This window comes from Pipistrellus hanaki (assembly GCF_964339955.1).
Source record: "Pipistrellus hanaki genome assembly, chromosome: X".
Classification (NCBI taxonomy): domain Eukaryota; kingdom Metazoa; phylum Chordata; class Mammalia; order Chiroptera; family Vespertilionidae; genus Pipistrellus; species Pipistrellus hanaki.
The window spans coordinates 68,033,493-68,055,105 of record NC_140524.1 but is presented as its reverse complement, the minus strand read 5'-3'; the positions used below and the strand labels follow the sequence as shown (position 1 = coordinate 68,055,105).

The 21,613-nt window shown below is 37.2% G+C and overlaps 1 protein-coding gene across 2 annotated transcripts in view; it reads left to right on the top strand.

The window, feature by feature from the left end:
* The window catches only part of OPHN1 (oligophrenin 1), a 307,777-nt gene that overhangs the window by 239,461 nt on the left and 46,703 nt on the right, over window positions 1–21,613 (top strand). For both annotated transcript variants that reach the window (XM_084869543.1, XM_084869542.1), the window contains exon 20: window positions 20,216–20,366. In XM_084869543.1, coding sequence (XP_084725669.1) covers window positions 20,216–20,366 — 151 coding nt within the window. The remainder of the gene's footprint in view (window positions 1–20,215; window positions 20,367–21,613) is intronic.

The following is a 21,613-nucleotide window of genomic DNA, read 5'->3' as shown; positions in this document are numbered from 1 at the left end:
AGGTGGGGAGGCTTTGGAAAGAGAGGCACTGATTGTGGTATGTGGCAAAGTCCAGACTTAAATCTAGGTCTTTTGTGTTAAGGCTGCACTTCAGGGAATGGAGATCTGTTTTATGTGAGATGTTCAAGATAACAAAGAGTTGTACTTGTCTTTGCATTACTGGTGTTGACTTAGCACTTTTAACCTCCCTTGAGTTCTCTTCCATTGCCAATTTTTCTCTTTTACTGGGTTCGAAGCTACTTTTTAATCCTGCAGGGTCTTGCTTTACTATGTTAAATATAGTTTTTTGGGAGAATAATTATTTTTAAGATAATTAGAACATCTATTACCAATGCTGTGAAAATGGATTTTCATGTTACCTCTAAAAATATATGTTTAGAAGCCATGTTTGAGGAAACTGAATGGTACAGCCTTGGCTGCAGATGTAGATCGTGGAGGACAGTTCTTCCTGTAAATTGACTGGGTTGTGGGAACTCAGATGCTGCCTATGTTCTCAAATGGCCAAATCGGACCTTGGCCAGGAAAAACCCAACATCATAGCCATTTAATGGATTTGGGGAGGCGATCAAGAGTTCTTTTAAGGAACAACTCTGATTTGTGTATTTTTCCAATACACGGTCTAACAACCCAGAAGAAACTTCTAGTCAGAGTCTGATCTTCCTTTATTCTCTGAAATGTGATTTATGTAAATTTTGGTGTGCCACTAGAGGGCAGCAAAAGAATAAATATTCCCTGTACTCTTTTTGAAGGATGTTAGTAGGTAGATATTTAAAAATAGAAGTACATGTAAATATAGATTTATGCTATACAGATGTATATTTTATATATTTCAAAATAGATCACATACACATACATGGAGAGCTAGACAGAGAGAAAAAAATCTAATTAAGCCAGACATCTACTTCACTACCTTTAATTTATGAAATAATAAAGATAAAAGTTATTAAAAATAATTTATTAGACTGTACATGTGAGGGCATTCTCAGATTCTAATATGTAGTTAGTTGGGGATTTGGCATAAATTTTCAAATGAATCTTTAGGAAAAAAATCTTTAATTAATGTCAAGAGCAAAGTGTAATCTAAAGAAAACACCTTTGAGTAGAAAATTGTTAAGATTGAGAAATTTCAGACATGCTTATTAGTCTTAGTGAATCTTTTGAAAACATGTATTCAAATTTTCAATTCTCTCTCTCTCTCTTTTTTTTTCCCCCCAAAGGCCTAGTTCTCTTAACTTTGAAGTGAGGTCAGGGCCTGTTTGAAATGAATACGAATCTCTGATCCTGATGAGATAATGTGATAGGTATAGGATATATCTGTGAGTTAGGGTTTATCCCCCAATGTTCAAAGAGCTGAAACATTCCCCAGGACTCATATTTTTTTTTTTATTATCTTCACCCTAAGAATTATCCTCAAGATTAAGCAACAGATGGAAATACCTTTTGCTTCTTTTTTCATATGCCCAGATGGCACTAAAATAATAATTATAACAGTAAAATAATTATAAACATTTATTGAGAGTTTGCTATGTGCCATGCACTATGCTAAAATTTTAACATTCAACATCTCGTTGAAGCTTCAAAACTTATGAGGTAATTCCTAATTTTACTTAAAGGTAAACTGAGGCTGAGAAGGATTAAATTTGTTATGGGCTATCAAAATTAAATGTCTGTTTTTATTTTCATTTTTTATTTTTTAATATATTTTATTGATTTTTTACAGAGAGGAAGGGAGAGGGATAGAGAGTTAGAAACATCTATGAGATTGAAACATCAATCAGCCGCCTCCTGCACACATCCTACTGGGGATGTGCCCCAAATCAAGGCACATGCCCTTGACAGGAATCAAACCCAGGATCCCTCAGTCCTCAGGCCAAAACTCTATCCATTGAGCCAAACCAGTTAGGACTGTTTTTATTTTTTTTATTGTATTTGAGCAAGAAAGTCAGGAAGGAGGAGATGGAAGGAAGGGGGAAAATATTAAATATACGATCATAGTTTTGAGAATTTGAAAAAGATATTCAGGATGATATAGTCCATTTATTTCTATGGCCAGTGATTTTCTCATATTATATACCCTTACCTTTGCTATTTTCCTTTGAATGGTCTGAGTCTCAGGTTTGAAGATCAGGATCCGGATAATGCAGAAAGACTGTTGACAGTATGCTAGAGGGCCAGATAAGGTGTACTTTAGCAGCCAGACCTGAAATAGACTCAAGTTCCCCAGTCCAGTGGAGGAGCATTGAGATTGGGGAGAATTTTTCTTTCCTCTGGGATTTTAGGAATGATGGCCGGATTACTGCTACTTTCTTGGATTAAGAGTTCTTGAAATAACCTTGAAATTCCCAGGCTACCTCTATAGGCTTTCCAAATATCCATGGAGGTGAGAATATTATGTTAAGAATTGGAAAATAGATTTGGAACCTGCTAACAACCTTGAGGTTAAATCCCAGCTCCATCCTTAAGCAAGCAAGTCTAACTCTCTGAGCCTTTCCCCTCTCATTTTAAAAATGGAACTGGAAAATGAAAAACATAAACTGATGAACAAAAACAGATCCAGAGACAGAGAAACATCAATCAGAACATCAAACCTCCGGAAAGGTAGGGGACGGTGGGGGTAAGGGGGAGAGATCAACCAAAGGACTTATATGCATGCATATTAGCCCAATCGATGGACACAGATAACAAGATAGTAAGGGCATGAATGGGAGGGGGGTAATGGGGGAATAAGGACACATATGTAATACCTTAATAAAGAAATTTTTAAAAATGGAACTAATAATTAGACCTTCTTTACTCAATTGGGAGGATTCAGTGAGATAAATATGTCAAGTACTTTGCACATAGTATTTCCCACCAAATTTTAATACTTTCCAATGCTCTATACAATTACCCATTTACTGTACTGAGAGGAGATTAACTTTATCTTAATTATGGTGTTCTTTTTTAAAATTTTTTCCTTTTCTTGTTATTAAATTATTATCTGTGTACATTGCCTCCTCCTCCCATACATGCCCTCCCTCCCCAGAGTTTTGTGTCCATTGGTTGTACTTATATGCATGTATACAAGTCCTTCTGTTGATCTCTTATCTCCCCCAGATCTCCCTACCCTTCCCGCTGTAAATTGACAGTCTGCTTGTTGCTTTACTGTCTCTATATCTATCTTTTGGTTCATAAGTTTATAATGTTCTTTATTATCCATAAATGACTGAGGTCATGTGGTGTTTCTCTTTCATTGACTGGCTTATTTCACTCAGCATGATGTTCTCCAATTCCATCCAGGTTGCTGCAAATGATGAGAATTCCTTCTTTTTCATGGCAGCATAGTATTCCATTGTGTAGATGTACCATCGTTTTTTGATCCAATCATCTGCTGATGGGCACCTAGGCTGTTTCCAAATCCTAGCTATTGTAAATTGGGCTGCTATGAACATAGGGGTGCATATATCGTTTCTGATTGGTGTTTCTGATTTATTTGATATATTCTTAGGAGTGGGATTACTGGGTCAAATGGGAGTTCCATTTTCAGTTTTTTGAGGAAACTCCATACTGTTCTCCACAGTGGTTGCACCAGTCTGCATTCCCACCAGCATTGCACGAGGGTTCCTTTTTCTCCGCAACCTCTCCAACACTTGTCGTTTGTTGATTGGTTGATGTTGGCCATTCTGACAGGTGTGAGATGGTACCGCATTGTTGTTTTGATTTGATCTCTCGGATAATTAGTGACTTTGAGCATGTTTTCATGTGCCTCTTGGCCTTCCTCCTGTCTTCTTTTGAAAAGGATCTATTTAGATCCAGTGCCCATTATGGTGTTCTCCCAGTCCTTTTACCTTGATATCTTCTAAGTCTTTATAGTTAAAGGGGCTGTTTAAAAAAGTTCTTAGATCATTTTTAATTTATGGTTGTTAATGATACAGAAACTATTTACTTCCCAAGCCTAAAATCATCCTAAATATGTCTAAAAGTAAAATTACACTTGAAATATGTCATACCATTATTAGTAGGAACCACATAATCCAGGCCAAGTAGATGGAGGTGTCCTTATGAAGATCTGACTTCGTGCTTTCTCTCTCTCTCAGTATTCTCTCCCCAAGACAATTGCGCAGGGTAATGGACCAACAGAGCACGAATTATAGACCCAATAGCTATAATCAGTGGGTGTCTAAAACTGGTTCATATAGGAGGTACTGTGTTTTAAGGGAATGGTGCACCAGATTGGGGATTAGAATTATTGGTCTTAGTCTCAGGTCTACCACCTACTGGTTTTGGAGCCTTGAATAAATGATCCCCTTTGGAGTTTTGCCATAAGTATAATGAATAGATAGACTAGATAGGATTTTAGAAGGGCCTTAAAGACTATTGCAAAGACCAAATATAAAACTGGTGACAGCCCTCTTACAAAAAAAGTTGGCTCTTGATAACAACATACATGACATTTTCAAAGAAAACTTGAAAACTTGGTGACATACTTGATGTTTAAAATGGCCTCTCTCAAATATTGAGCTCATTATTTTTGACCCCATTACCACTTTTGTTTCTAATGAAGTTCAAAGTACAGTTTTTGCTAATATAACCAAATCCCAGAAAGTGCAACACAGCCTCAGCCAGAGTGTACTAGTAAATGGAGACTCAGTGGAAATCTGGGATTCATCAGGGCCGAGTCCTATAGCTTTGATTTATGGAAAGGCAAGATACTTTTTGAACAATGTGATATTTGCAGCCTTGAAGCGGCATCTGGGTTGAATCTGGATAGTTGCTCTGTTCTGCCAAAATTTCCAAATGTTTAAATCTGGATATCATGGCTTTTGGCAACTGAAAAATGATTGCTTTACGTTAAAATTCTTCTCTTTCACATTTTAAGGCATGGCAGAGAAGAAACCGGAAGGAGATTAATATGTGGCTAAACACAGGCAAGCAGATCATGAACCCCTTTCCCAGTGAAACTTACCTTGGTTTGCCTCAAAGCCCAACAAATGTTGCCATCCAGATTTCTGATGAGCCTTCAGAAAAAGGATTCCCAGGAGTTGGACTCCTGACTACAACCCCAGGCGATAACCAGGGCCCAGCAGGGTATTTTGGTCTCTTAGTCCAGGAATTTAATTCAGCTAGGATTCACACATTGTTAACCATGTTTTCAGGAAACAAAGAACACTGGTTTATCAGATTTTTCTTTGTATATCATTTGGGATTTTTCCTGCACCCCCTATCAAAGATAACAAAACCCTAAGTGTTCTTAACTGATCTAAAAACAAAACAAACAAAAAAAAAACCTAAAAAACACACAAATCTTTCTGTCCTCTTGCTGGAGTTTTGGAAGATGGGAAAATAAATTGTTCCTGATACTGTTTCCACCCAAGGAATTCCTATTTAAACTTAAAATGTTGATTTTAATATTATACACAGGAGAGAATGTTAACCTTGAAGTCAGACACATCTGAGTTTATATCATAGCCCTGCCACTTGCTTATCAGGTGACCTTGGCCAATGTACATTTTTTATTCTTAGCCAACCCTTTGACCTCAAATTCCCTCTCTAATCTTCTTCCTAGTTAATTGATTTAATCTAGAGTTAAGAACACCTGCTTGGTTTTTCACTGATGGTAGAGCCACTTGTGTTCAGAGGAAGAAAAATGAGGGCTTATACCCTGTCAGGATTTTATGATTTCTTTAACTTTTCATTTAAACTTCCAGTTATTCTCTCCTCCTTTACTAGTAATCCTATGAAAAAGGTAGATAGAGGAATTTATTCAATGGTGCAATTTAGGGAATGTGCTAATTGATCAACCATGTCCTTTATTACCAAATCTTCTTTGGAAGTTCAAGGAAAGAGATTTGTATACAATCAATAAATGAGTTAATATATGTAAATTATTTAGAACTGTAACTAACACATAGTACACATTATATAGGAAGGAGTACACTATTAAAAGCAGTTCTGCCTGGTGGTTTAGCTCAGTTGAGCATCGACCCAGGAACCAGAAGGTGACTGGTTCGATTCCTGGTTAGGTCACATGACTGGGTTGAGGGCTTCATCCCTAGTAGTGGGCATGCAGGAGACAGCCAATTGATGTTTCTCTCTCATCGATGTTTCTATATCTCTATCCCTCCTCCTTCCTCTTTTTCTAAATATTATATTTTAAAAAATAAGAACAGTTCTGACCCATGGCTTGAACTTAGAAAAAGTTTATTCCACCAAAGCCATGTTTTAGTCAGTCTCTAGTATAGCACCCGATACAACTATTTTCACCTTATCCTGCCACTGCTATCACTTCCTATTTACAATGATTGAAAAGATGCAGAGGAACTAGTTTTGTATCCTATTTCATTTGGTATTTGGTCCCATCGTTCCCTGTATGAAATCGTCAAACACTATGAGTTTCTCATTCATTTAGGATTTATTTTTGTTGTTTTTCTATCTTCAAAGGGTTTATTGTTATTTATTTCACAGAATATGATTAGAATAATTTTTTAATAAATACTCAAGAAGTCAATAGGGAATTTAATAGAATAGCCTGAGTTTCTTTTCTTGGGTCTTTTTTAACCCATTTTTTCATCTCTAAAAGTTTTCTTCTTATTAAAATTACGGTGTCAGAAGTTAAGTCCAGAGAATTTGAGCCCATCAACTCTTTCCTCATCTTCTAAGAGAAACTGTAGATATTTTACTAGGTTTTTCTTCCCAAGCCCACTAGTTATATTTGTACTTTGTAGTCCTATTTTCAAAAAGAGCTAATAATATTCATTAATTTTATACATACTTACCAAAATTTATTTTACATACTAACAAGGTTATAGGCACTGGAGATATACATGTAAACAAAACAGAGGACTTTATTTTATAGGTCCTATATTCTAGTGGGGAGAGACTGATGATAAATAATTTGGTATATTTGTGAGGTGGTAAAAACTGTTCTGAAGAAAAATAAAAAGGATATGAGATCATTATCTTATAGAAGGTGGTATTGCTGATATTTAGGCAATGAACTTAATAAAGTAAGGGTATAAACCATGGTGGCTATCTTAGAGAAGAGAAGATCCAGGAATAGTGCAAAGTTCCTGAGGCAAAAGGGTACTTGGCATGTTGAACATCAAAGAAGTCAAAGTGACTCAAGTTGAATGAGCAAGGAGGATTATTCACTCCATTTTTCTTCTCAATGGCAATAGCAGTAACAGATAGGTTACAGCTTATCATTTAAAAGAGATATGAAATGTGGCCTTTGGAGGGCAGACAGAACAGAAAGACAGATAACTGGAATCTTCCTACCACAGTAATTGCCAACATTTCCACATTAAAGCTTAGCTCCAAGGTTTACATCTGTAGGCCAGCTTTGGGGAAGATGTTGCAATACATACTGCAGGCCATGTTTTAATTTTAGAAAGGATACACATTAGGAAATACCCTCTCTGTTTTTCTCGACTTTTCTCATTTAGAGAATGTCATTTTAAGCCTAGTGAGTATCTTCTCTGAGCCCTGCCTACTGCCACATAGTCAGAACTGGTCTCAAAAGGCTCCCAAATTATGTGTCAGTCTACTTGGAAGAGACAGGGCCTATACACTGTACCCTTTCTAGATGGAATTAGTAGCTCTCATTACCACCCCTAGAAGTTAATTGAACCCATCTTGGGGGTTGGGTAGTTCCTTGAAGAGGAACGGGCTGTGAGGAAAGAGTTTTGTTAATGAGACATGAATAATTTGTATAACTGAAAAAGGGAGCTAAAATAATTTAATCCAAAAGAGATCTTGAAGAGCCATCAGGTATCAAGTCCACAATCCTTGATTTGCATAGAAGATAACCACGCCACCCTTACTGCTCCAATATTAACCCCCCTCCCTCCTCTGCTTACTCTGCCTTCTTTCTTCATCTTCTCTCTCACCCTCTCTTCCTCTCTGAGGCCACCCAGCTGGAGCTACAGGGATATCTTCAGATTTCTCCTCTTTGCTTGGGGTTTGGAAGTTTTGGAGCTGTCTGACTGATCTGCTGTATGTTAGGTTAAGCTGTGATAGGGCAGGCCATTCATATGCAAAAGCTGCTGTGCACAGTTTGGGTAGGTTTGTAAATTGGTCAGGGTTGGGTCTCAGGGAATCACTAGGGTGTGGCAAACAGCGATGGCTGCCAGTTAGCCCTCTCTGTGTCTCTGCGTTGACGCCCCAGTGCAGTAAACAATGATTCCTGCATGCACCTCTGCAAGAAAGCCATCCTCCAGCTTCTCCCTGTAGGAGTCTGGGTCCCAAGACTCTCACTGAAAACTGGAGTTCAGAGCAGTAGGGAGCTTGTGTCTCCCTTTGGATTGAAAAAAACAGCACACCCAGTTGCTAGCTGCCAGCCCAATTCACACACCTCCATACCTCTGTTTTTCCGCACTTGTGCATGTCCTACCTAGTCTCAATGCTCTTTTATCTTTCCTTCTAGTTATAGAACTTCTATATAGCCCGTTTTCCCATGGTACTGGGTGATAGAAATTTTGTCTTTTAATTGTAGTTTTGGTGTGGTTGTGAGAGGCAGCACGTACAGGTGTATACCTTATGCAGCCATCTTGGTTTTCTCATTACATCATTTGTCTGTTGGGTATAGGTTTTTCTTCCATAGCTTGGTTATTGTAAGTAATGATGTAATGAACATAGCACAACTGTTTTCCAATTAGTGTTTTTGTTTTCTTTGGATAAATACTCAGAAGTAGAATTGCTCTGTTGTATAATAATCAATTTTTATTTTGTGATGAATCTCCACACTGTTTTCCATAGGAGCTACAACTGTTTGCAGTCCCACCAATGGTGCACAAGGATTTCCTTTTCTCCACATCCTTACCAACACATATTACTTGTTGACTTCTTTATAATAGCCATTTTGTTTAGTGTGTGTTGGTATCTCGTGTTTTTTATTTGCATTTTCCTATTATTAGTGGTGCTGAGCATATTTTTATATGTCTGCTAACCATTTATATGCCTTCTTTGGAGAAATGTATTTTCATGTTCTCTGCCCATTTTCCAACTGGATTGTTACTTTTTTGTTATTGAGTTGTATGAGTTTTTTATATTTTTTTATACCAACCCCTTATCAGATATCTTATTTGCAAATATATTATCCCTTTCAGTAAGTTGTCTTTTTGTTTTATTTAAGGTTTCCTTCACTGTGTACAAGCTTTTTAGTTTGATAAAGTCTTATTTTTTTTATTTTTGCTTTTGTTTCCTTTGCTTGAGGGGATGTATCAAAAAAGATATTACTCAGACTATGTCAAATAGTTTACTTCCTATATTTTCCTCTAAGATTTTTTATGGTTTCAGGCCTTACATTTATGACTTTAACCCATTTTATGTCTTTTTATAATATGGTGTAAGAAAGTGGTCCAGTTTCATAGCTGACTCTTTAATCTCTATGTTATACTTTCTTTTCATAATTCCAGTTGGAGAAGGAATAAGTGAGAAAAAGCTCTACTTTTTAAAATATATATTTTATTGATTTTTTACAGAGAGGAAGGGAGAGGGATAAAGAGTTAGAAACATTAATGAGAGAGAAACATAGATAAGCTGCCACCTGCATGCCCCCCACTGGGTATGTGCCCACAACCAAGGTACATGCCCTTGATTGGAATTGAACCTGGGACCCTTCAGTCCACAGGTTGAAGCTCTATCCAGTGAGCCAAACTGGTTAGGGCAAGGCTCTACTTTTTAACAGCTATTGAGGGGCAGCCAAAATTCATCAATACAGTTTAAAAACTGTCATTGAGCTGATACCTTTTGCCTAGTGCCTTATAAGGGCCTTCTAGAGATGAATGAGACAAAAATCTCCACTGTTGGGAGACTCATGATACTGCCAGGGAATGTAGACCAACTAATTAATACTCAGGATACAGTGTGATAACTACTATGATGAAGATGTACATCAGATACTATGGGACCACATAGAAGGAGAAACATATCTGTCTTGAAAGTCAGAAAATGCTTCATACAGTGGGTAATGCAGGAGTCCTGAAAGTTAAAGAGAAGTAGATTAATTAAGAGACAGTCTAACCTCTTATAACAAAGAGAAACATAAATTCAGAAGTTTATTTCTCTTTCATGTAAAAGTCCAGAGATGAACAGTCTTAAATTGGTGGGGTAGTTCTGCTATCCTCACCATGTTGCCTCAATCTCTGTCCCAGAAACCTGTTCCATTGGTCTCAAATTACTTCCCAGAGAGGATGAAACAAACAATGCAATGCAAACAATTTCTTCATAAAAACATGATCCAGAAATCTTCATACATAACTTGTATTTGTATTCTATTATCTAAAATTTAAATACATGGCCTTACCTAGCTGCAAGGGAAGCTAGGAAATATAGGCATGTGTACACAACTAAAACTCAATTATTTCTATTAGTAAAAGGAAGAATGGATACTGAATACTGGGAAGCAATTAGCAGCCTCTGCCACATAGAGAACTCTGTATATGCACAGGAATAACAAAACATAGCATGCAAAGAACTATAATAACCTGGAATGGCTGTAATTTAAGAGGGATATCGGATTAGTGAAAGATGAGACTGGAGATTGTTGACAATGGCCAGATTATGGAACACCTTGTGTACAAACTAAGGAATTTGGACTTGGTCCCAAAGAAAGGGAGTATCACTGAAATACTTTAAACAGAAATGTCAGTAACAAGTCTTGATTTTAAAATTGGACGACCAAAGTTGATATGCGAGGTTTGTGACTATAGATGTGCGTGGTGTGTGGGGAAGGTCCGCTGCTTGCATCTATAGATGCTTATGTCATACAAAGGGTTAAATAATAAATAGTTATAAGAAAATATTTAACTGTGTTCAATTTTAGAAGTGTTGAGTTTCAGATAGCTCTGAGATACCCAGATGGTAGTATTAAGCAGATGTTAGATATATTAGTATAGAAGTAATTTGAGAAAATTAGTACTGCAATCCATGGGAGTGGATAAAACTGTTTTAGTGAGAATGTGTCTAACAGTTTTGGTGAGATCAATAGAGGACAGAGAACACAACCTTGGGGAAAATCAGCCTTTAGGAAGAGCCAGTGAAAGAAACTGGGCAGTGTTCAGAGAGTAGGAATATAGTCATGCAGAAAGTCAAAAGGTAAAGGCTATTTTATTTTATTTATTTTTTTAATTTTTAATTTTTTTATTAGATTATTATCTGTATACATATTTTACCATTGCCCCCCTCCCCCATACATACCCATGGTAAACGCTATTTTAGGGTAGGATTTTCACCCATGTCAATTGTTGGGGCAAAGTCAAAATAAGACTTGAAAGAGGATATACAGAAGCCAAGAGACATATGAAAACATGCTCAAAGTCAGTAATCCTAAGAGAGATGCAAATCAAAACAACAATGAGGTACCATCTCACATCTGTCAGAATGGCTGTCATCAACAAATCAACAAACAAATGCTGGCGAGGATGTGGAGAAAAAGGAACCCTCTTGTACTCCTGGTGAAATGCAGACTGGTGCAGCTAATGTGGAAAACATTTTGGTGTTTCCTCAAAAAATTAGAAGTGGAACTTCCATATGACCCAGTAATCCCACTTCTAGGTATGTATCCCAACAAAACAGAAACACCAATCGGTAAGGATATGCACCACTTTGTTCTTAGCAGCACATTTATCATAGATAAGACTTGGAAACAGCCTCAATGCCCATCAGCAGATGAATGGCTTAGAAAGCTGTGGTATATCTACACAATGGAATTCTACACTGCTGTAAAAAAGAAGGAAACTTTACTATTTAAAACAGCATGGATGGAACTGGAGAGCATTATGCTAAGTGAAATAAGACAGTAAGAGAAAGATAAATATCACATGATTGCACTCATTTGTGGGATATAATGAACAACATAAACTGATGAACAAAAACAGATCCAGAGACAGAGAAACATCAAACAGACTGTACAATCTATGAGGGAAGTTGGGGGTGAGGGTGTAAGAGATCAACCAAAGGACTTGTATGCATGCATATGAGAATAACCAATGGACACAGACAGTAGGGAGGTAAGGGCTTGTGCTTGAGGGTGGGGGTGGCCAGGGAGAGGTCAATGGGGGAAAAGAAGACTAATGTAATACTTTAAACAATAAAGAATTTAAATTTTTTAAAAAGTGTAGGTTCTTATCCATGAAAGCACAGTTTCCTTTATTTTATCTTATACTTTATGTAGTTTAAGGAAGTAAAGTATGAATATCTTAAAAAACAAAAAACAAACAAACAAACAAAAAACAGTTCCAAAAGATTAGTGTAGGCAGAGACCAGGTTAATGAGCAAATAGGATGTGAAGATATGGAGGTCAGCAACTGTGGAATGACATCAGCAAGATGGCAGTATAAGAATTTCTAGCCCTGGTTCTGTCCCCAAAACATCAATTTGATTAGCTATCTACATGCCCAAATATCTTTACAAGAGCTAAGGAATCCAGGTGAAGGATTACAACACATGGGTGAATCACAGAAGTAAGAAGATTTATTGAGGAGGGAAGACAGAATTATATCGCCAACAACAACCCCCTCCCAAACCTTGGAAGTCCAGCACAGAGGGTACACACTCATCATGGGAGGACAGTGAAGTGAGAACCTGACTTCACTGCAGACTCCAGTGCTGACCTATCCAGCAACAGGTCAACTCCTACAGACTTCACTGTTTACTCTAGTTTCCCAGTGGTCTCCTTGCTCATTCAGGAGTCCACCAACTTCTGTGACCCCATATGACTTCCATAACCTGAGATGGGTCCTGCAGCATGAGATTCCTAGTTGGTTCCTGCAAACCCAAGTTCCTAAACCATATCGATATCACTCAGCTCCCACATCTCCAATCAGGCCCTAAGGCACCAGTGGGATCCCACAAAGCCAGGCTTCTGGCTCACCCAAATTCTGGCTCGCTCCCATGTCACCAGGCTTCTGGTAGGCTCTCCTAAACCCATACTTCTGGCCTGTTCGAGAACTGGGCACCTTCCACAGACCTAGCTTTTAGACCACCTCTCACAGACATAGGTTCCCAGGCTACTTCAATACCAAGACTGTTTCTCCTGCTCAGGCTCCATAAAAACTTCTATGGATCCAAACTCTTGGCCTACCTCACTTCCACGCCAGCACCAGCAACAGCCTTTAGGCTAGATTCCATGAACTGAGGCTTCTGGACAGCCCTAGTACCAGGCTGGGCACCATAGACCCAAACTCCAGGCTAGCCCCAGGGCCCCAGCTCTCATGCCTACTTCTGTGGCCCTAAAATCCAGGTTTTCCCTAGTGTCAGGCCAGGTTTCATAGCCCCAGCTTTTAGGCTAGTTGCTCTGAATCCAGGCTTCCCAGCCCCATCCCTCACCAGAACAGTCCCTGTGGAACTAGATGCTAAGACCACCCCATGGATACATCCACCTGAACCCAGATCATAGTCCCATCACTGCATACTTAAGCAACAGGTCTCTCCAAGTGAACACAACCTCAGGCTCATCCATTTAGAATAAGGCACCAGGCTTGTCCCTGTGGACCCAAGCTCCAAACCTGCTGACCCAGACCCCAGACCTGCCTGCACGAGAACTTTAGCTGCAAGCCTCTCCCTGTACACTACCACATATCCTACCCAGAATCTCAGTGTGGGCTGACTTCTGAAGGGCTTTGCCTGTGGAAGCCAGTCTGTAAATAATGGGGGAGATGTCTACTTTTCCAAATGCACAGACATCAATGTAATGCCATAAAAATAAAGGATACAGGGAAAATGATACTACTAAATGAACTAATAAATCTCCAATAAGTGACTCCAAGGAAATGAAGATCTAGGAATGGTCTGACGAAGAATGAAGAATAATCATCTTTTAAAATAAATGTTTGAAGATATTTTCATTGATTTCAGAGAGGAAAGGAAACAGAGAGAGAGATAGAAACATCAATGATGAGAGGGAATTATTGATTGGCTGCCTCCTGCACACCATCTCCTTGGAATGGATCCCACAACCCGGGCATGTGCCCTGACCTGGAATCAAGCTGTCATCTCCTGGTACATAGGTTGATGCTCAACTACTGAGCTATACCAGCAGGGCCAGAATAATACTCTTAAAGAAATTCAGTGGACTACAAGAAAAAGGAGATAGAGAACTAAATAAAGTTAAGAATATAATGCATAAACAAATGAAAAGTAAAGCAAAACAAAACAAAGAAACCATTAAAAAACAAACAATGACTGAACTGAAGAATTCAGTAGAGATCTTCAATATCATATTCAACCAAACAGAAGAAAGAATTAGTGAATTAGAAAGCAGGTTATTTGAAATAATCCATTCAGGGGAGCAAAAATAAAAAAGAATGTAAAATGGTAAAGATAGTCTATGTAAATTAAGGGATTAATTAAAAGAGACAATCTATTAATTGTTTGAGTTCCAGAAATCCCAGAAGGAGAGTAATGGGAGAAAGCATATTTAAAGAAATAATGGCAGATGAGTGGATTAAAAACCTGTGGTACATGTATATAATGGGATACTATGATGCTGTAAAAAAGAAAGAACTCTTAACCATTTGCAACAGTACAGATGGACCCGGAGAACATTATGCTAAGCAAAATAAGCAAGTCGGAGAAAGATAAGTATCACATGATCTCACTCATTTGTGGAATATAATGAACAAAATTAGATCCAGAGACACAGAAACATTGAATAGACTGTCAAACCTCAGAGGGAAGTCAGGGGAGGGTAAAAGAGCAACCAACTTGCATGAATGCATATAAGCAAAACCAATGGACATAGAACAGTATGCATGTGCTGGAGGGAGAGAGTGGCCAGGAAGAGGTCAATTGGGGGGTGGGGAGTAGATACATGTAATACTTTAAATAATTAAGAATTTAAATTTTTTTTAAAAGTAGACTGAAAATAAAATCAATGGAAAAAATATTCTCTCTTTCACGGAGGAGTGGACAGGGAGAGAAATAATGGCTGAAAACTACTCAAATCTGAAGCTAACAAGTCACCTAAAATTTTCACCCCCAAATGATCTCCAACACACATTATAATAAAAAAATTTCTTAAATCAAAGACAGAATTTTAAAGGCAGCAAGAGAAAAAAACAAAACCCCTCACACATAAAGGAAACCCCTATAAAGCTATCAGCCTATTTCTCAGCAAACACCTTACAGACCAAAAGAAAGTTGGATGAGATATGCAAACTGCAAAAAACCACAAAAACAAACAACAACAACAACAACAACAACAAATTACCAAACAAACAAACACCTACTAATCAAGGATATTTTACCTAGCAAATCATCTTTCAGAAATGGAGAGATAAAGACTTTAGCAAGTGAAGAAAAGATGAGTAAGTTTATCAACACTAGACCTGCCTTATGAGAAATACAGAAAGATGGAATTGGTAAATCCCTTCAATAATTATTTTAAATATAAATGGACTAAAGTCTTCAATCTAAAGGCATAGAGTAGATGACTCAATTAAAAACAAGGTCTAACATAGTAGACTTGTCTGTGTGATCACTTCATAAGCTATGTGTTTAATCACTATATTCTATACCTAAAACTAATATAATAGTATATGTCAAATGTAACTAAAAAATAAAAAAAATAAACAAGATCCAACAAGTTGCTGCATAAAAGAGACTTGCTTCAACTTTAAGGAAACACATAGGATCAAAGTGAAAGTATGGAAAAAGTTATTCCATGTACATGAAAACCAAAAGAGAGAAGAGTAGCTATACTTATATCAGAAAAAGTAAACTTTAAGCCAACAACTGTAAAAAGTGACTAGGAAGATCATTATATAATGATAAAGTGGTCTATTCATCAAGAGGATATCATAGTTAATTTATATATGAAATAAATGAAGTAGAGACCAGATAAACAATAGAAAAGATCAATGAAACTAAAAGCTTTTTTGAAAACATAAATAAAACATGACAAGCCTTTAGCTTGACTAAGAAATAAAAAGAGAAGCCTCACCATAAAAAAGAAGGAATTCTCATCATTTGCAGCAAACTCGATGGAATTGGAGAACATCATGCTGAGTGAAATAAGCCAATCAATGAAAGAGAAACACTACATGACCTCACTCATTTGTGGATAACAAAGAGCATTATAAACTGATGAACCAAAAGATAGATATAGAGACAGTATATCAACAAGTAGACTGTCAAATTACAGCGGGGAGGGGAGGAAGATCTGGGGGAGATAATAGATCAACCGAAGGACTTTTATACATGCATATAAGTATAACCAATGGACACAAAACTCTGGGGAGGGAGGGGATGTGTGGGAGGGAGGGTGGGGGGCAAAAAAAAAAATCAATAAAATATATTTTAAAAAAATAAAAAAATAAATAAAAAAATACAATAAAAAAATAAAAATAAAATAAAATAAAAAAAAATAAAAATAAAAAAAAATAAAAAGAGAAGCCTCAAATATTTGAAAATGAAAAGGTGATACCACAGAAATATAAAAAATAATAAGAAACTACTATAAATAATTGTATGCCAACAAATTGGAAAACCTGGAAAAGAAGGATATCCTGGCTGGCGTGACTCAATGGTTGAGCATCAACCTATGAACTAGGAGGTCTTGGTTCAATTCCCAGCCAGAACATATGCCCAGTTTGATGGCTTAATCTCCAGTGTGAGGCCTACAGGAAGCAGCTGATCAATGATTCTCTCTCATCATTGATGTTTCTCTCTTTCCCTTTTCCTTCCTCTCTGAAATCAATCAATATATATATATATATATATATATATATATATATATATATATATATATATATTTAGGTTAAATTTCTGGAAACATACAATCTGCAAATACTGAATCATGAATGATAGAAAATATAAACAGACTAATAATAAGCAAGAAGATTGAATCAATAATCAGAAATCTCCCAACAAAGAAAATCCCAGGACTAGATGGTTTTATTGGTGAAATCTACCAAATTAAAAGAAGAGTTAATTCTAGTCCTCCTCAAACTTCAAAAAAATTTGAAAAGAAGGTGATGTTACTAAATTTATTTTATGATGCCAAAGTTACCTTGATACCAAAGTCAAATAAAGACTACAAAAAAGAAAACTATGGACATATATATCTGTTGAATATAGACACAAAATTTCTCAACAAAATACTAGCATATCAAATTCAACAGCACAGTAAAAGGATAATACACCATGATTAAGTGGGATTTATCAACAGCATACTAAAAGGATAATACACCATGATTATGCAAGGTTGGTTCGATATACACAATCAGTAAATGTGACATACCACATTAACAGAATTAAAAATAAAAAGCATATGATAATCTTACTAGGTGCAAAAAAAGTGAATTTTTCAAAATTCAACATCCTTTCAAAATAAAAAAAAAATATTTAAAAAATTGGGTACTGAAGGAATGCACCTCAACAAAACACTCCATGTATGACAAGACCACAGCTAGCATCATACTCAAATGTCAAAGGTGTACAGCTTTCTCACTAAGATCAGTAACAATATAAGTGTGTTCTCTTTCAGTACTTCTATTCAACTTAGTATTGGATTCCTAGTTAGAAAAATTAGGCAAGAGAAAGAAATAAAAATCATCAAATTCAAAAAGAGATATAAGTTATTTCTGGTAATTTTTATTCAGTGCAACACATTGCTAATTTTGCCTTCTTGGATCTTGGCCATTTTTTTTGTATTTCTATAAATAATATTCTTAAAGTATTTTCTGAGATACATTTAAGTTACTTGAAAACAGTTTGATGCTTTCTTTTAAAGCACTTCTTTTAAAAGTATTTCTTTTAGTGTTTGTTAGGTAGAAAAAAGAATAGTATTTCGTCTAGGGTGTTTTTATGTGTATGTGTGCTTTTTTAACTAATGAGGCAAAACTTTTCTGTGTATTCTACCCAGTGTCCTATGAATTGTTCTATTTTTCATTATGGTTGTTGAGAACAGGAACACTTCCAGGTACTCTGTGATCTTAAATATTGTTCCCTGCAATTCTATCATGTGGTTCTTGCCTCACACATATATGTTGGTCAGAGAACCCCTACAGATTTCCAGAACTCTATGTGCATCAGTCTTCTCTCTGGTAGTCTGCCCTGAAAACTCTCACTTCTTAACCCTCCTCATACTTGCAATTCATTGTCATCATTTTAGGGAGACTGATGGGCTCTCTCTGAATTCCATGCATTATGTTGTGCAGACTCCAGTCTATAAGCTGGACCAATCATAAGACTCATCTTATTTGTTTTTCCTATCTCTCGTGTATCACTGTCCTTCATGGACATATTTTAAATGCCTTAAAAACAATTGTTCCATGTATTTTTCCAGTATTTTTTTTAATTGTTGCAGGCTGAAGATATTAATCTAGTCCCTTTTGTCCTCTCATAGCTGGAAAATGAGAGTAGCTATAGTGGTCTTTTCAAGGAACAAATTGGCCATTTAATGTTAAGTGTGTTTTGACCTTTGGCTCAGCAATTCTAGTCACTCTACTAATTGCTGGAGATATAGCAGTGAACATGATGATATACCTCCATATAGCTTACAATTGAGTAGGGATACAGACAACAACATAATGTATATGTGGTTATTAGCCACATATACAGCCTAGTATATGTGGCTAATAACCACATATACTAGGCTGTAAAATGATAAGAAATGCTTAGAAGAAAAAAAACTTAAACAGGAGCCCTGGCCAGTTTGATTCAGTGATTAGAGCATTGGTCTGTGGGCCAAAGGGTCACGGGTTCAGTTCCTTGTCAAAGGCATGTATCTCGGTTGCAGTTTGATTCCCAGCCTTGGTTTGTGCACCTAGAGAGGCAGCCAGTCAATGTGCCTCTCATATCAGTGTTTATCTTTCTCCTTTTCTCCCCTCCTTCTACTCTCTCTTTAAAAAATCAGTGGAAAAATTACCTCAGGTGAGAATTGAAAAAACACACAAAAACTTAAGCAGGAGAAGAGCATAGGTAGTGTTGGATAGAGGGAATCATGTCAAAGTTTTAGATACATTCACCTAGAAGGGCTTATTAAAAGTTTATTTGACCATAATTCTATTTGAATTGAGAGAGCAAACTACATGGATATTTGGAGGTAGAGCTCTGCAAGTAGATGAAATTCTCACTGCAAAGGCCCTGGTGTATTTGGTGAAATACAAGGAATAAAAATGCCTAAGCAAATGCTCACAAAATTTTAGATATTTATAATATTGTTACTAAATAGTAGTGGAACCAGAAATATAACCCAAAACTGTATGGTCTGAAAGCTCATCTGATTGCTATTATGTCATAGTCTCTCTTCCCTAAGCCATGAGACATTGAGACGTGTGCTATCTTGTGAATATTCTTGCATTGTTCTCTATCATTATCCAGCTGTAACACAAGTTTGCCTTGTGTTTCCAAATATATAAACCCTGTGACTACTAGTATGCAGCCTATGTTGACTCTTTTTTTTTATAGAATATTGGGCTCTGACATTTCTCTTTACGCTAATCATTGGAATTGATTGCATTATTGCACTGAATAAGGGTCACCTCCCTCCCTCTGCACATATGTGTGTCCTCCCAAAGTGTGTATTCTTTGGCCAAAATATCATTCTCCACAAAAAAAAAAAATGTGAGACACTATATAAAAATTTTAATTAAACTCCCTCTCTCATAAATCCAACACTTTTTACATTTTCCAAAGCACTTTGTTTTTGCCCTATTTTTAATAAATAATGCATAAATGATATGAAATTTTAAAAGATCAAAATGATATAGGAGTGAAAATAAGTTTCCTTCATTCTTTCCTCAGCCACTCAATCCTGTCTTGAGGCTAATAATATAACCAGTTTTTTTATATCCTTTTAGAAATATTGAGTACATGTAGGTATTTTTCATCATCTCCAAATCTCCCCTACTCATGCGATATACCTTGATTACAGTTTTCACTTCATTATCACCGCACCCTATCTGTGTTACAGATGAGGAAGCTAAGGCTCAGACATGGGAGGTGACCTAACTAAGGTTTCCCAGGCTGTAAGTGGAAAATCCACTACTGATGTTTGAGTTTTTGTCTGTATTATTTCATCCACACTGAGAAATGCCAGGTCCTATGCCTTGAACATGGTAGGAAATTTCTAAATACTTGCTGGTAGCTAGAGTGATTAAAACAATTCCCCCATTTCTTTCGTCATTTTAGAATTGCTATGGCAGATTGGCTGGCATCAACTAGTAGTTAGCATGGGGAGATAAAAACTTGATCTTTCTAATTGTTTCCTGGAAATATTCCTCCTTTACAGATCTATTCAGGCCCACCTGAGGAAAGTGCTGCACCCCCAGTGCCTCCACCTCGAGTGACAGCTAGAAGGCACAAACCAATCACGATTTCAAAGCGCTTACTGCGGGAAAGGACACTTGGCTATCATACCTCTTCCCTAGGTGAAAGTGAAGGTCAGTACTAACATTTACCTCTAGCTGAAATCAGTGGATAGAGCGTTGGCCTACGGACTGAAAGATCCCAGGTTCGATTCTGGTCAAGGGCATGTACCTTGGTTGCGGGCACATCCCCAGTGGGGGGTGTGCAGGAGGCAGCTGATCGATTTTTCTAACTTTATCCATCTCCCTTCTTCTCTGTGAAAAATCAATAAAATATATATTTAAAAATAATAAAATAAAATTTACCTTTAGCTTTTTAACAGTAATTAGACACAAATAAGGCACAGGTGGAGGTGTGACCATTTTTCTCCATGTAAATGTAGATTTTTCTTATTTCCTGGGCCACTCAAAGCCTGATTTTAAAAATGTATGCCCAGAGAGCAAATTAGTTTTTTGGCAGTGAATAGGATGAGGATAAATCTATAAAGCCAGTTACCATAATCCCTTAGGAGGCCAGTGGAGGATCCAAGATGTTCTTAGATTTATACCTCAATACATAGAAATGGGTGAGCAATGTGCTTTCTGAATGTTCTGAAATTTTAATTTCAAACAGCTAAAATGGAGGAATGATATCAGCAAGATGGCTGAAGAACAGTTTCCAGAGCATGTCCCCTCAGGGTAACATCAATCTGTACAACTATCCATGCATCAACATACCTTCATGGGAGCTATGGTAGCCAGCTGAGAGATTATAGCACCCGAGTAGGATATAAAATAAGAAAAAGTACATGGCATATGGCAGGAAGAACATTTTTATATTACCCATGTCACTCTTCCCCCAAGTTCACACAGTGAAGTTTGAGGAAATTACCCTGCACGAGAGGGGAGGAGAATGAAGTGAACATGCAACTTCATTTTGGATACTAGCATAAGGCCTAACCCAGTTAACCCCAGTACCAACCCATTCCTTCTGGCCTCTACAGACACAGGCTCCAGGCTAGCCTCAGAACCAGGCCAGCTTGTGGCACCAGGCTTCAGGCAAGCCATTGTTCCCCTAGTCTCCATGATATAACCACAGACCTAGCATCCAGGATGTACCCCTGTGTACCCAGCCCCAGTGATGCACCAGCCCTATGACACCAGGCTGTAAGTTTGTCCCAGCAGATTCAGGCATCAGGCTTGTCTACCAAATGACCAAGGTTTTGGATCAGCCTTCCTAAGAACTCCAGCAGCAAGTCCACCAGTGGATCTCATCAAATGGCCCACTCAGAATCTCTTGTGTGCTGACTGATAAAGGTTTTCTTTTCCAAAGCCACTCTCTA